General features: G+C 48.4%; 1 protein-coding gene across 3 annotated transcripts in view; it reads right to left on the bottom strand.

Annotated features, from left to right (window-relative positions):
• ARHGEF26 (Rho guanine nucleotide exchange factor 26) overlaps positions 1-13757 on the bottom strand; it is a 445885-nt gene that overhangs the window by 179217 nt on the left and 252911 nt on the right. For all 3 annotated transcript variants that reach the window (XM_029615042.1, XM_029615040.1, XM_029615041.1), the window contains exon 9: positions 9025-9114. In XM_029615042.1, coding sequence (XP_029470902.1) covers positions 9025-9114 — 90 coding nt within the window. The remainder of the gene's footprint in view (positions 1-9024; positions 9115-13757) is intronic.

The raw sequence follows: 13757 nt of genomic DNA, 5'->3' as shown, positions 1-13757 counted from the left end.
ATGGGGAAGGCGCTAGGAGGTCTCCACAGGACATACAAAATCGGATTAATCCCCTCATTATCTGACTCCTCCAGGGATAGCTTAACCCCCAATTCCTCCAGCACCTGGGGAATAAGAGGCCGCAACTCCTCCCTCTTGAAGAGGCGTACCAACCATGAGTGATTGCCTTCCACTTCGGGCCCTTAGATCATCCTTAGGGTCATCTGGGTCCGAATCCGGATCCGCTGCTGGAGACAAGCCACCCTCAGCCTGAAGGTTATCCGAATCCTCTGAATCCCTGGCATCTGCAGCTAGGCACGCTGGGCGGGCCCCCAGAAGCTGCTCCCACGATGTTGCGGACTTCGCTGGGGGCCCCCTCTTTCTCTTGGCGGTTTTGGCCGGGCTGTCCTTAGAATGCTTCTTCCCAGCTTCCCAAGCCAGGAAAGCCTCATGAAGCAGGAGGACAAATTCGGGAGAAAACCCCCTCGGGTCCTCCGAGAGCCCCTCCGGACTGTCGGGCCCTGACTCAGACTGTGCCTCCGCACGCTGCTGTACCGCAGGGGACAGAGGGGGAGGGAAATCCCTGGAGCCCCAGGGTTGAACCCCCTTATCCAGGTCCCCCTCCCCCTAGGAAGGGCCACCTGTCCAAGGCCCTTCTCCCTTCACTGGCAACCTTGAGGACCTCCATGATTTTGCAGGTCTGGCAGAAGCCACCTCTCCCCCCCTCCCCCCGCACACTCTGTGCAAAGGGAGAGGGGATTGAGATAAGTGGACCACACACTGCAGGCCCGACAGGCCTCCACTAATGGCATGTCAGTCATCAGGTCTGTAAAAGGATCGCCACGTGCTGAAATCGGAGGGGGAAGGGGCTCACCACATGGCCGGTGAAGCAGGAAAGAGGAGCACACTGCCGCACAAGTTCCCGCCAGCGCGAAAGAAAAAAGTGCTGACGCCGCGGTAAAATGTGCGCGTGGTCAGCACTGAAGAGGGCAATGGAGAGGTAATTTCCCCCACCTGGAGGCACTCTCCCACCGTGGCAGAGCTGCTTCTCCCCCCCTGCCAAAGCCGGACTCCTTCCAGGCCGACCTCCGATGATCCCACCGAGAAGGCTGACTGAAAGGCAGCTTGGACACATGGCCTGAGTCGCCGCTGCTTCTTCTTTTTTTTATAAAGGAGCACCTACAGCCAAATACCCAGGGAGTTAGTAAAAGAGCCCCCAAAGGGGGATACTTCCCTGAGTCCCAAGGATCGGAGAGACTTCGGGCCCCACTGAGGGAACCAGTCCCCTGGCTTTCAGTGGTCCCGGGGTTGCGGGCTAAAACCAGCCAGGAGTATCCAACTCCCCATTTGCCCGGCTCCTCTCGAGGGATGGCCCTTGACAGGAACCTGACACCTTGAGGGAGCAGAAAAAAACTTCCAAACCAAAGATCAGTCAAGACTGCACCTCTACCATCTGCTGGAGGCAGAGAAATACTGAGGGACTACAGGTGGCACTCTCGGATATGTGAGGAATAAACAAAACAGTGGATGCCACAAAATAGTCCTTTTCAATTTTTAATCAAGGAGACTTAAAGAATCTTATACACATTTGTATAAGATTCTTTACACACATGTATTCTTTACACACAAAGATTCTTTATACACATGTATAAGAATCTTATACATGTGTATACGTCTTTACGTCTTTACGTCTCCTTGATTAAAAATTGAAAAGGACTATTTTGTGGCATCCACTTTTTTGTTTATTCCTCATGGCTTCACTGGATCGCCTACCCTGCTGTTTTTTGGGTCCACTCTCGGATATGTAGCAGTGCTCAAACTTTTGTTCTCTGACTCCATCTGCTGGTAGGGATGAATAAAACCCACTTGTCTGGAGTGATCTGGGTATGTTCAGGAAATGCACATTCCCAAAACTGACATATTAAGGCTCTTGCACCCTGTCACTCACACTCTATGCCCTCATCATCGCTCACTTCTCCCAAACTACTCCCTTTCGATCATCCCCTCACATCCTCACCCAACATTCCTGATACCCCTTCCCCCCAGCAACCTGATCTGGAAAGAAATAAAACGAGTGAGGTAATCAAATTTGCAGATGATACAAAATTGTTCAGAGTAGTTAAATCACAAGCAGATTGTGATAAATTGCAGGAAGACTTTCTGAGACTGGAAAATTGGGCATCAAAATGGCAGATGAAATTTAATGTGGATAAGTGCAAGGTGATGCATATAGGGAAAAATAACCCATGCTCTAGTTACACAATGTTAGATTCCTTATTAGCTGCTACCACCCAAGATAGAGATCTAGGCATCATAGTGGATAACACATTGAAATCATCGGTTCAGTGTGTTGTGGGCAGTCAAAAAAGCAAACAGAATGTTGGGAATTATTAGAAAAGGAATGGTGAATAAAACGGAAATAAAACGGAAATTGTCATCATTTTCGCCGCCGACACCCAGCGATCCCGCCGGACGTCGGACGCCATGATCAGCGACCCCCACGGCCCAGTAGGAGCTGGGAGAAGGGCCGCGCAGCCGGCGCAGGACCCATCGGGGTAAGGCCTCTAATTCTCGCCCTACCACCGACGGCACCGCACCGGCCACGAGGCCGGAATCGAACGCTCCACATACACTTACCAGCCAGCGTCGCTCCATCGATGACGTCACCCAAGCGCACCTAAGGCGGGGGATTTAAAGCTGCGATTCCGCCTCGAGCGCTCCTTTTCGCCGCCGACACCCAGTGATCCCGCTGGACGTCGGACGCCACGATCAGCGACCCCCACGGCCCAGTAGGAGCTGGGAGAAGGGCCGCACAGCCGGCGCAGGACCCATCGGGGTAAGGCCTCTAATTCTCGCCCTACCACCGACGGCACCGCACCGGCCACGAGGCCGGAATCAAACGCTCCACATACACTTACCAGCCCACATACACTTACCAGCTCCACATACACTTACCAGCCGGCGTCGCTCCATCGATGACGTCACCCAAGCGCGCCTAAGGCGGGGGATTTAAAGCTGCAATTACGCCTCAAGCGCTCCTTTTCGCCGCCGACACCCAGCGATCCCGCCGGACGTCGGACGCCATGATCAGCGACCCCCACGGCCTAGTAGGAGCTGGGAGAAGGGCTGCGCAGCCGGCGCAGGACCCATCGGGATAAGGCCTCTAATTCTCGCCCTACCAACGACGGCACCGCACCGGCCACGGGGCCGGAATCGAACGCTCCACATACACTTACCAGCCGGCGTCGCTCCATCGATGACGTCACCCAAGCGCGCCTAAGGCGAGAGACAGACTTAAAAGTCACACTTCGCTAGGCGTCACGCGCCGAAGGAGCGCGACAAAGGGGCCTGCCCCTTTGTGCGCCCCTTCGTGCAGACCCGGAGGCCATACCGTGCTCAACCATATCCCTCCTTCTACCTCCCCAGAGGTGCAGCCTTAACCCGGACGCACTCTACAACCGACCACATCTATCAAACTGGTTCCACTCTTCAATACCTCTGCAACTACTCTCTACTCCCGGATAATTTCCAGAACACACTAACTACAGTCTTCAATCAACCCTTGCATCTGTCCAACACAGCATCCATCCTATCCCACCACCAATTAGTCATCTCTTAATCCCTGCCTACCCTCCTATCAGCCATCTGCCTACCCACTGCGCAAAGCCAGTTAATCATCCACAATGTCTTCAGCTTTTCCAATCCCAACCCTGCAACACCGCCTCCTACCTAAAAGAACATCATCTAGACAAGCCCAACACAGCAACTTAAAATCTCTCACCCCTATTTTGATTGCACCAATCACCCAGCTCTTACGCCTTACCCTCTTTTCACTCTCACTATTCAATGCGCAATCCCTAACTAAAAAATCCCTAATTTTCAATGATTATCTCATCGACGCTAAGCCAGATATTTGCGCAGTAACCGAAACATGGCTTAAGCCCTCAGATACAGCTATAATAAACCAATTACCTACGCTGACCTATGACATCTTCTCCCTCCCTAGACAGAAAAAAAGAGGAGGTGGAATCCTCCTGGCAACCAAAAAAAGCCTCAAATTCGCCCAACACCCATTCAGCTCTAACTCAAAACTGGAAGTCGGCTTCTTCACTTCACAACATCTTCAAATCCTTCTTGTCTACGCCCTCCTAGAATCTGATGTCTCCCCTATCCTTGAAATCACCACTACGCTCCTCAACCTGGATTCTCCAGCAATCATCTTAGGAGATTTCAATCTGCACATAGACAATCCTTCACCCTCTAACAGCTGCGAAACCTTCCTCACAGCCCTTTCAGCAATGGGATTCCAACAACTAGTCAACAAACCCACACACAAAGCGGGTCACACTCTGGACCTGATCTTCGTCAACAAAGGCATTACGACTACATCCAATTTGAAGAGCAAGAAGGTTCCATGGTCAGACCACACCCTCATTTCTACCTCTTTCTCACTGAAAGAATCCAACACTCCTCATGTCCCCTCACCCTCCTTCCACTACAGGAGGCGATGCACCCCGGAAGACCTCAACAACCAGCTGGATTCACAGCTCCCTCTCTTAGACCTCGCCGACCCAAACACTGCCCTATGCTCTTGGAACAACATAACAGAAGATATAGCTAACAAGCTCTGCCCGTCAACTACAAAAAAATCTCACACCAATGCTTCCAATAGACAACCTTGGTTCACCAATGACCTCAGAAAACTAAAACAAAGCTTAAGAAAGAAAGAAGCGATATGGCGTAAAACCCCTTGCGCCAGCACCATCTCTTCATACAAATCCACACTACACCAGTACAAGTCCCTCACCTCAAAATCAAAAAAAGATTATTATGCGTCTAAGATTCACAACCTGGTCTTTGACGCCAAAGCCCTCTTCGCTTATGTCTCCAGTCTTACTCAAACCATACCCCAAGAAATCCCTAGTAATCTAGCACAATCCAAAGCTGAAGAACTCGCACTGTTTTTTCAAAACAAAATTACCAACCTTCTAACCCAACTGCCTTCCAATACCGCCGCCCTTCCGACATATCAGCACCCTTCCTACAAAAACCTTAGTCTAAGCACCTTTGATCCCGTCTCCTCTACTGAGATACAAGCCATCCTAAGAAGAATGAAACCTACTTCTCAACCTGCGGACCACATCCCCACCAAACTGCTTCTATCTATCCCAGACACCATCGCCAAATCATTGGCAGACATCATCAACTGCTCTCTAGCCCAAGGTACCTTCCCAGATGATCTCAAATTGGCCTCAATCACACCTCTCCTAAAGAAACCTAACCTTGACCCGAAAGACCCCAACAACTTCCGTCCCATAGCTAACCTCCCTTTCATCGCTAAGATCATGGAAAAACTAGTGAACTCTCAACTTTCAGACTTCATTGAAGACAACAAACTCCTATTCGCTCCACAACACGGTTTCCGAAAAAATCGAGGTACAGAATCCCTCCTTACCTCTTTGACAGACTATATCATAATGGGTCTCGACAAAGGTAATTCATTCCTACTGATCTTGTTAGACCTGTCCGCAGCGTTCGACACGGTCAACCACGCCATCCTCTTAAACCAGCTGTCGTCCATAGGAATCAGCGGCACCGTCCTATCATGGTTCAAAACCTCTCTCAACAACAGAGGTTACAAGGTTAAACTCCAAAACAAGGAATCATCAAGATTTGACTCTACCGTAGGAGTCCCACAAGGTTCATCATTATCCCCGACTTTATTCAATATTTACCTTCTTCCACTTTGCCAACTTCTCACCAACCTCAATCTAAAGTATTTTCTCTACACAGATGATATTCAAATCATCATCCCCATCAAAGACACATACTCTAAAACTCTTGACTACTGGGAAACATGCCATCAAAAAATCAAACACCTACTCAACAGCCTAAACCTCGTTTTAAATTCCTCCAAGACAGAAATCCTACTCATCTCTCCCGAGAACAGCATTTCTAACAATACTCTTCCAACCAACCTACCTACCACACAAGTGAGAGACTTAGGAGTGATAATAGACAATCGGTTGAACTTCAAGGCGCACATTAACAAAACAACCAAAGACTGCTTCTACAAACTCCAGGTACTAAAAAGGATAAGACCTCTTTTCCACGCTCAAGATTTCAGAACGATCATCCAAGCAGTCATTTTTTCGAAATTAGACTATTGCAATTCACTACTACTAGGTCTCCCTTCATCCTACTCCAAACCGCTTCAGATGGTTCAAAATTCAGCAGCCCGTCTGCTGACAGGAGCCAGGAAAAGAGACCACATATCTCCCATCCTGAAAGAGCTTCATTGGTTACCAGTACACTTCCGAATCATGTACAAAGCCATATCTGTCATATACAAAACCATACATCAACTCACCACTCTTGATCTGCAAATCCCTCTCCAAATTTACAACTCGTCAAGACCCACCAGAGATGCTTATAGAGATTCCCTCCAAGTACCCCCCGCAAAAACTACCAGACATGTTACCCTAAGAGATCGTGCCACCTCCACAGCTGGTCCTCCCCTATGGAACACCATTCCTACAGATCTCAGACAGGAGCCCTGCCTCCCAACCTTTAGAAAAAGACTTAAGACTTGGCTGTTCAAGCAAGCTCTCCCGGACACAATCTAATGACTTCACTGTCTCCTTCTCAAAACAAGCAGCCCTCAACCATGTTTTTTGTATATACTATTTAATTTGTATATTGTTTAACTGTTACTAATCTATCCTCGCTTTTCCTCCTTCTCCCAGTTCTGCTACCCTTGTTAAATGTAACTGCACCTTCGGTCACCACAGTTCCAGTTTGATGTATCTACTGCACTCCTGTTTTATGTAAACCAGCAAGATATGTTTTTCATGATTGCCGGTATATAAAAACCTTAAATAAATAAAAATAAATAAATAAATAATGCCTCTGCATTGCTCCATGGTGAGACAGCACCTTGAATACTGTGTACAATTCTGGACGCCGCATCTCAAAAAAGATATAATTGTGATGGAGAAGGTACAGAGAAGGGTGACCAAAATGATAAGGGGAATGGAATGGCTCCTCTATGAGGAAAGACTAAAGAGGTTAGGACTTTTCAGCTTGGAGAGGAAATGGCTGAGGGGGGATATGAGAGAGGTGTTTAAAATCATGAGAGGTCTAGAACGGGTAGATGTGAATCGGTTATTTACTCTTTCAGATAATAGAAAGACTAGGGGGCACTCCATGAAGTTAGCATGTGGCACATTTAAAACTAATCGGAGAAAGTTGTTTTTCAGTCAACGCACAATTAAACTCTGGAATTTGTTGCCAGAGGATGTGGTTAGTGCAGTTAGTATAGCTGTGTATAAAAAAGGATTGGATAAGTTCTTGGAGGAGAAGTCCATTACCTGCTATTAATTAAGTTGCCTTAGAAAATAGCCACTGCTATTACTAGCAACAGTAACATGGAATAGACTTAGTTTTTGGGTACTTGCCAGGTTCTTATGACCTGGATTGGCTACTGTTGGAAACAGGATGCTGGGCTTGATGGACCCTTGGTCTGACCCAGTATGGCATGTTCTTATGTTCTTAACCTCTTTCTCTGTGTTCCCTTTTTCCACTGCTCAACTCTCCCTTCCCCCTTCCTTTTTCTCTCCTTGCCTAGCAATCTCCCAACCACCTCTTCCTGCCCAGCAGCTCCCAAACTTGCTCTTTTTCTCCAGTTTTGCTTGCCCAGCAATGCCAACCTCCTTTCCTCTACTCTTCCTACCTAGCATGCTCCTATCTCCCCATATCTCCCTGCCTAACACATCCATAACCCCCTTCTACACCTCCAAGCCCAGCAGCCAGCCTAATCCCCCTTTCACTGCATCCCACTCAAAGTCCTAATCCCCTTTCTCCCCTACCCCTCTCCCTGCCTAGGAGCACCCACATTTCCGTCTTCCTGACTCACAGCCAGCAAAAAAAGAATTCAGTACTGTTCAGAGTCTCTCTCTCTCTCTCTAATTATTGGTAGAAATTTAGGACAAGAAGCACTGGGGAGAGGAGGAGAAGGTGGCAGAAGTTGGCAGTGAAGCTATATGTGTAGAACACACACTTCTCTCCCTCGTTCTCCTGCTATCTGACTCTTCTGAGCCCAACAGTATGAAGAGAGCATCATCAGCCTCACTGCCAGGCCCGGCGGGAGAAGATAAAGTCGATGTCTTGCTGGGCCCAAAACAGAAGGAGCTGGCAATGTCTCATTCTGATCTGGGTGAAGGAAGAAGAAATAGCATCCTATTGGGCCAGGAAGAAGAGAAGAAAGTCATGCTTGAAAAAGCAGAAACTGGCCAACTCTCACCTGAACTGATGAGGAGAGAGCAGCCTCCTATTGGCCCCGCAATATTTATTTATTTAACAACTTTTTTATACCGACATTTGTTAGTACATCATATTGGTTTACAAAGAACTAAGAGAAATACAGCGACAGGGCAAAAGGGGAAGGGTGCAAATAACAATAGATATAGATTAACTAATAAGAATGTAAAAATAGTACAAAAGAACACTGAGAACAGATATCCGTAAACATACTAATAATACAATAGGGGTAAGCTAGGGACGCCAATAAGGGGAGAAAATAAATAAATAAGATAAAATAATAAAATGGAGGGGACGGGAAGGGAGCTGGCAGGGCTCAGAGCGGAGTTCCGAGGGGAGAGCATTCCAGTGGGAGGGTCCAGCCACAGAAAGGGCACGCTCCCTGGTGGATGTGAGATGAGCAATTTTGAGGGAGGGAGTATATAGGGTGGCTTTGAGCGAAGTTCTAGAGGGGCTGTTGTGGTGGGTGAAGCACAGGGGATCTTCAAGCCAGTTGGAGTTGTCATAGTATAGTGCTTTATGAATAATAGAGTTTTGTACATAACTCTCAGGACTTTGTGACATACCAATGTGTCCCAACATACCTGTTAAGAACCACTGCACTTGGTCATTTCAGCATGTGTAATTTCTATAAACGAAACAAAGCATGTTTTTTTTTGGGGGGGGGGACTACACAATGAAACACCCCTAATGCCTATGGCTTCATACACTGAAACAGAACTTCACCTTAATTTTAAACTCCAGCTGGGAGTTGATTGTATACATCATTTCTGTCCTCTCCATGGTTCGAGCTCCCTCATTGCATAAGCGAACTAACTGAAAAGAAAAAGAATTAAGGAATTATTTAAAAACAAAAAAATAATTTTATAATTATTTTTCCTTAGAAACTGTAGTTCTTCCATCATGACCATATAAAATATGTTTCCTTGTCAGTAACAATATCAGTGTGCAGCCACATAGCCACATAAAAAAATGTCTGAGATCACGCATGAGTGATTTGCAACACTCAAATTTGTGGCACGGGTTCATTTTGTCAAAGGAGAGCAGACATTTTCTGGCACAGAAGAGGAAGAGCTCTCTCACTAGGAATTTTTAGAAGAAACCAGTCCAAGGTATTTGTTTAATGAACTTAGTAATGTAATATTAGCAGTAAATGAGAAGGTGCTTGCATCTAGTTCTTTCAGGCAGTCTACAAATGCTACATGCAGCGAAAAAAAGGTAATTTATAACTCCTAGTGATAAGTATTATTATGAATATGAGAAAGAGCAAGAGGCACGGTGTACACTCACTTTATACTAGGGATGTGAATCGTTTTTCGACGATTAAAATTATCGTCCGATAATTTTAATATCGTCTTAAACCGTTATGGAACACAATACAATAGAGATTCTAACGATTTATCGTTATAAATCGTTAGAATCGTGAGCCGGCACATTAAAACCCCCTAAAACCCACCCCCGACCCTTTAAATTAAATCTCCCACCCTCCCGAACCCCCCACAAATGACTTAAATAACCTGGGTGTCCAGCGGCGGTCCGGAACGGCAGCGGTCCGGAACGGGCTCCTGCTATTGAATTTTGTTGTCTTCAGCCGGCGCCATTTTCCAAAATGGCGCCGAAAAATGGCGGCGGCCATAGAACACCACGATTCCACGGCAGGAGGTCCTTCCGGACCCCCGCTGGACTTTTGGCAAGTCTTGTGGGGGTCAGGAGGCCCCCCCCAAGCTGGCCAAAAGTTCCTGGAGGTCCAGCGGGGGTCAGGGAGCGATTTCCCGCCGCGAATCGTTTTCCGTACGGAAAATGGCGCCGGCAGGAGATCGACTGCAGGAGGTCGTTCAGCGAGGCGCCGGAACCCTCGCTGAACGACCTCCTGCAGTCGATCTCCTGCCAGCGCCATTTTCCGTACGGAAAACGATTCGCGGCGGGAAATCGCTCCCTGACCCCCGCTGGACCTCCAGGAACTTTTGGCCAGCTTGGGGGGGGCCTCCTGACCCCCACAAGACTTGCCAAAAGTCCAGCGGGGGTCCGGAAGGACCTCCTGCCGTGGAATCGTGTTGTTCTATGGCCGCCGCCATTTTTCGGCGCCATTTTGGAAAATGGCGCCGGCTGAAGACAACAAGATTCAATAGCAGGAGCCCGTTCCGGACCGCTGCCGTTCCGGACCGCCGCTGGACACCCAGGTTATTTAAGTCATTTGGGGGGGGTTCGGGAGGGTGGGAGATTTAATTTAAAGGGTCGGGGGTGGGTTAGAGGGGGTTTTAATGTGCCGGCTCACGATTTTACGATTTTTCACGATATTTTACCCCCCCAAACGGCAACAATACGATTCCCTCCCCCTCCCAGCCGAAATCGATCGTTAAGACGATCGAGGACACGATTCACATCTCTACTTTATACAACTATTCTAATTTCTAAATTTATGAAACAAAATATTTTTTCCATAAAAGATCCATTATTGAGGCTTTTCAGAATTTGATCACCACCATCATGCAATATAAAGTTTTTCCAACCTACTCTAGCCGCAGACAGCATTATCCTACCATCAGGATTTTTAAACATGATTAAACATAAGGCTGGCTCTTCAGTGAAAATAATTTAAGAAGTGCAATTTGGCATTTCTAATTTCTTACAAACTTTCCTGTTCAGAGAAAATTGACAGTTTCCATGCATAAATAATTTCAAGCAGACAGAAATGCTTATGGCTTAAGGCACTGTCTAGCTCTAACATGCACAGGAGCTCTAGTTCCAATATTTATAATGTTGGATCCATCCAGTCTCACGTTAATTGCTTGATTGCTGCATACCTCCCAAAGATCTGAAGTGCTGAGATGCCAAAGATACAGCAGCTTGTGTCTGGATTCCCAGAAAGCTATATTTTTTCAGGCTGTCTTGACCTTGGAAGGTAACAGAGGCAAGATTTACAGCCTTGAGGGGGGTGTGGGAGAAGAGAATCCCAACCACAGTACAACATTAATACCTATGGGTGGAATTCAAGATGCAGATCTACTGAATGTCAATGGGAACTGCCTACCAAAGACTACTGCAATGACTGCTAGATTGAAAAAGGTCTGTGAGGGAATACATTTTGGGGAGAACCCTGGGTAGCTGTGTATGAAGGCTTGTGCTGCCCTTGCACAAGCCTTCACAAGCCTGCAACTGAAGCAGGTTGCAGATGAGATGAAAAGCCAAAAGAGCAGGCAGAAGCTAATCCCCTTTCCCAATTATTTTAAGCATCAACTCCTATTTGTGGAAGGGTGATTTTACTGTATTCACTGCCTCTTTATGGTGTTTATTACAAAGACAGACACTGAAAATATACAGAAAAAAGGAAAAACCCCAACTAGGAAAAGCCACCCTCCCAGGATAAGAAAACGAGAACATAATGAGCCCAATACTCAAAACCTTGATGGAATTGAGGGACAGACCCTTCTGAAGTCCATCTTGCAGGAAATTCAAAATAATAGGGATTTTAGCGGCATGTGGATTGGTGCTGTGAGTGTCGCACCAGGCTTCAAATACTCTCCAGATCCTTATATATGTTAGTGATGTGGAGAATTTGCATGCTTGGAGGAGTGTATCTATTACCGGCCCCGAGTATCCCATATTCTTCAGTCTAGCCCTCTCAATGGCCAGACCATAAGAGAGAATTGAGCTGGATCCTCGTAAAGGATGGGACCTTGCCGCCGCAGGTCCCTGTGTGGAGGCAGGGGTAGTGGAATCCCTGCCAGCAGTCTTCTCATGTCTGCGTACCAGGGTCTTCTTGGCCAGTCCGGGGCCACTAGAAAAACTAGGCCTCTGTGCCGCTGAATCTTGTGTTTAATGGCGCCCAGCAGGGGCCATGGAGGAAAAGCATATAGCAGGATCCCTTGAGGCCATGGCTGTACTACAGCATCGATCCCATGGGAGAGAGGATCTCGTCTGCGACTGAAGTATCTGGGTACTTGAGCGTTGGACCTGTCCGCTAGTAGGTCCATGCCCGGAGTCCCCCACTGATCCACAATCATCTGGAAAGCTGTGGGCGACAGCTGCCATTCCCCCGGGTTTAGGCTTTCTCTGCTGAGGAAGTCTGCCGTGGTGTTGTCCTTCCCGGCGATGTGGACGGCGGAGATGTCCTGGAGATTCGCCTCCGCCCAAGCCATCAGGGGGTTATTTCCAAGGATACCTGTTGGCTTCTGGTTCCGCCCTGTCAGTTGATGTATGCCACCGTGGTGGCGTTGTCCGACATCACTCTGATCGCCCTGTTTCGAAGTCTGTGGGCAAATCGCAGGCAGGCTAGCCTGACTGCCCATGCCTCTAGTCGGTTGATGTTCCACCCTGACTCTTCTTTGTTCCACCGCCCTTGGGCGGTTAGTTCTTCGCAGTGTGCTCCCCATCCGTTCAGGATGGCATCTGTAGTGAGCAGGGTCCAGGTTGGGGAGGACATTTTTGACCCTCGGCTCGTGTGGCCGGGCTGCAACCACCACCGTAGCTGATTCCGCACTCTGGCTGGTAGAGGAAGGTGTATGGTGTAGTTCTGTGATCGTGGGCTCCACCGAGATAGGAGGGCGCGTTGTAATGGTCTCATATGAGCCCGCGCCCATGGTACCACCTCCAGAGTGGATGCCAAGAGGCCGAGGACCTGTAGGTAATCCCAAGCTGTGGGCCGGGTGGCGCTCAGCAGGGCCTGCAGACGATTCCGGAGTTTTGATCTCCTCTTGGAGGTCAGGCTGACCTTGATTCCCGGGTGTCGAATCGGACTCCTAGGTATTCCAGCGACTGGGAAGGCTGAAGGGAACTCTTGTTTGTGTTGACTACCCATCCTAGGCTTTCCAGAAGAGATATAACTCTGTTGGTTGCCTGGTGGCTCTCCTCCAGTGATTTTGCCCTGATCAGCCAATCGTCCAGGTAGGGATGGACGAGAATTCCTTCCTTCCTGAGTGACGCCGCCGCCACTACTACTATGACCTTGGTAAAGGTCCGCGGCGCGGTGGCTAACCCGAAGGGTAAAGCTTGGAACTGGAAGTGTTGGCTCAGGACTCTGAAGCGTAAGTAGCGCTGGTGATCCCAATGGATTGGGATATGCAAGTAGGCTTCTGACTGGTCCAGGGATGTGAGAAACTCCCCTGGCTGTATTGCACTTTTGACTGACCGCAGAGTTTCCATGCGAAAGCTGGGGACCCGTAGGTGTCGGTTGACTGACTTGAGGTCCAGGACGGGCCTGAAAGTGCCCTCTTTCTTGGGTACTATGAAATAAATGGAATAATGCCCAGAATTTATCTCCCATGCAGGCACTGGGATTATGGCGTTTAGGGACAGGAGCCTCCGCAAGGTAGCTTCCAGTGCCTCCCTCTTGAGGGGTAGACAAGGAGATTCCACAAACTTGTCCGGAGGGAGCCGAAGAAAGTCCAAGTAATACCCTTCTCGGATAATGGCGAGGACCCACTGGTCCGAGGTAATCTCAACCCACCTGCGGTAGAATA

Source organism: Rhinatrema bivittatum, chromosome 9 (genome assembly GCF_901001135.1).
Source record: "Rhinatrema bivittatum chromosome 9, aRhiBiv1.1, whole genome shotgun sequence".
In the NCBI taxonomy this organism is placed as follows: domain Eukaryota; kingdom Metazoa; phylum Chordata; class Amphibia; order Gymnophiona; family Rhinatrematidae; genus Rhinatrema; species Rhinatrema bivittatum.
The sequence above is the reverse complement of the archived record's forward strand: the minus strand, read 5'-3'. Positions and strand labels throughout refer to the sequence as shown.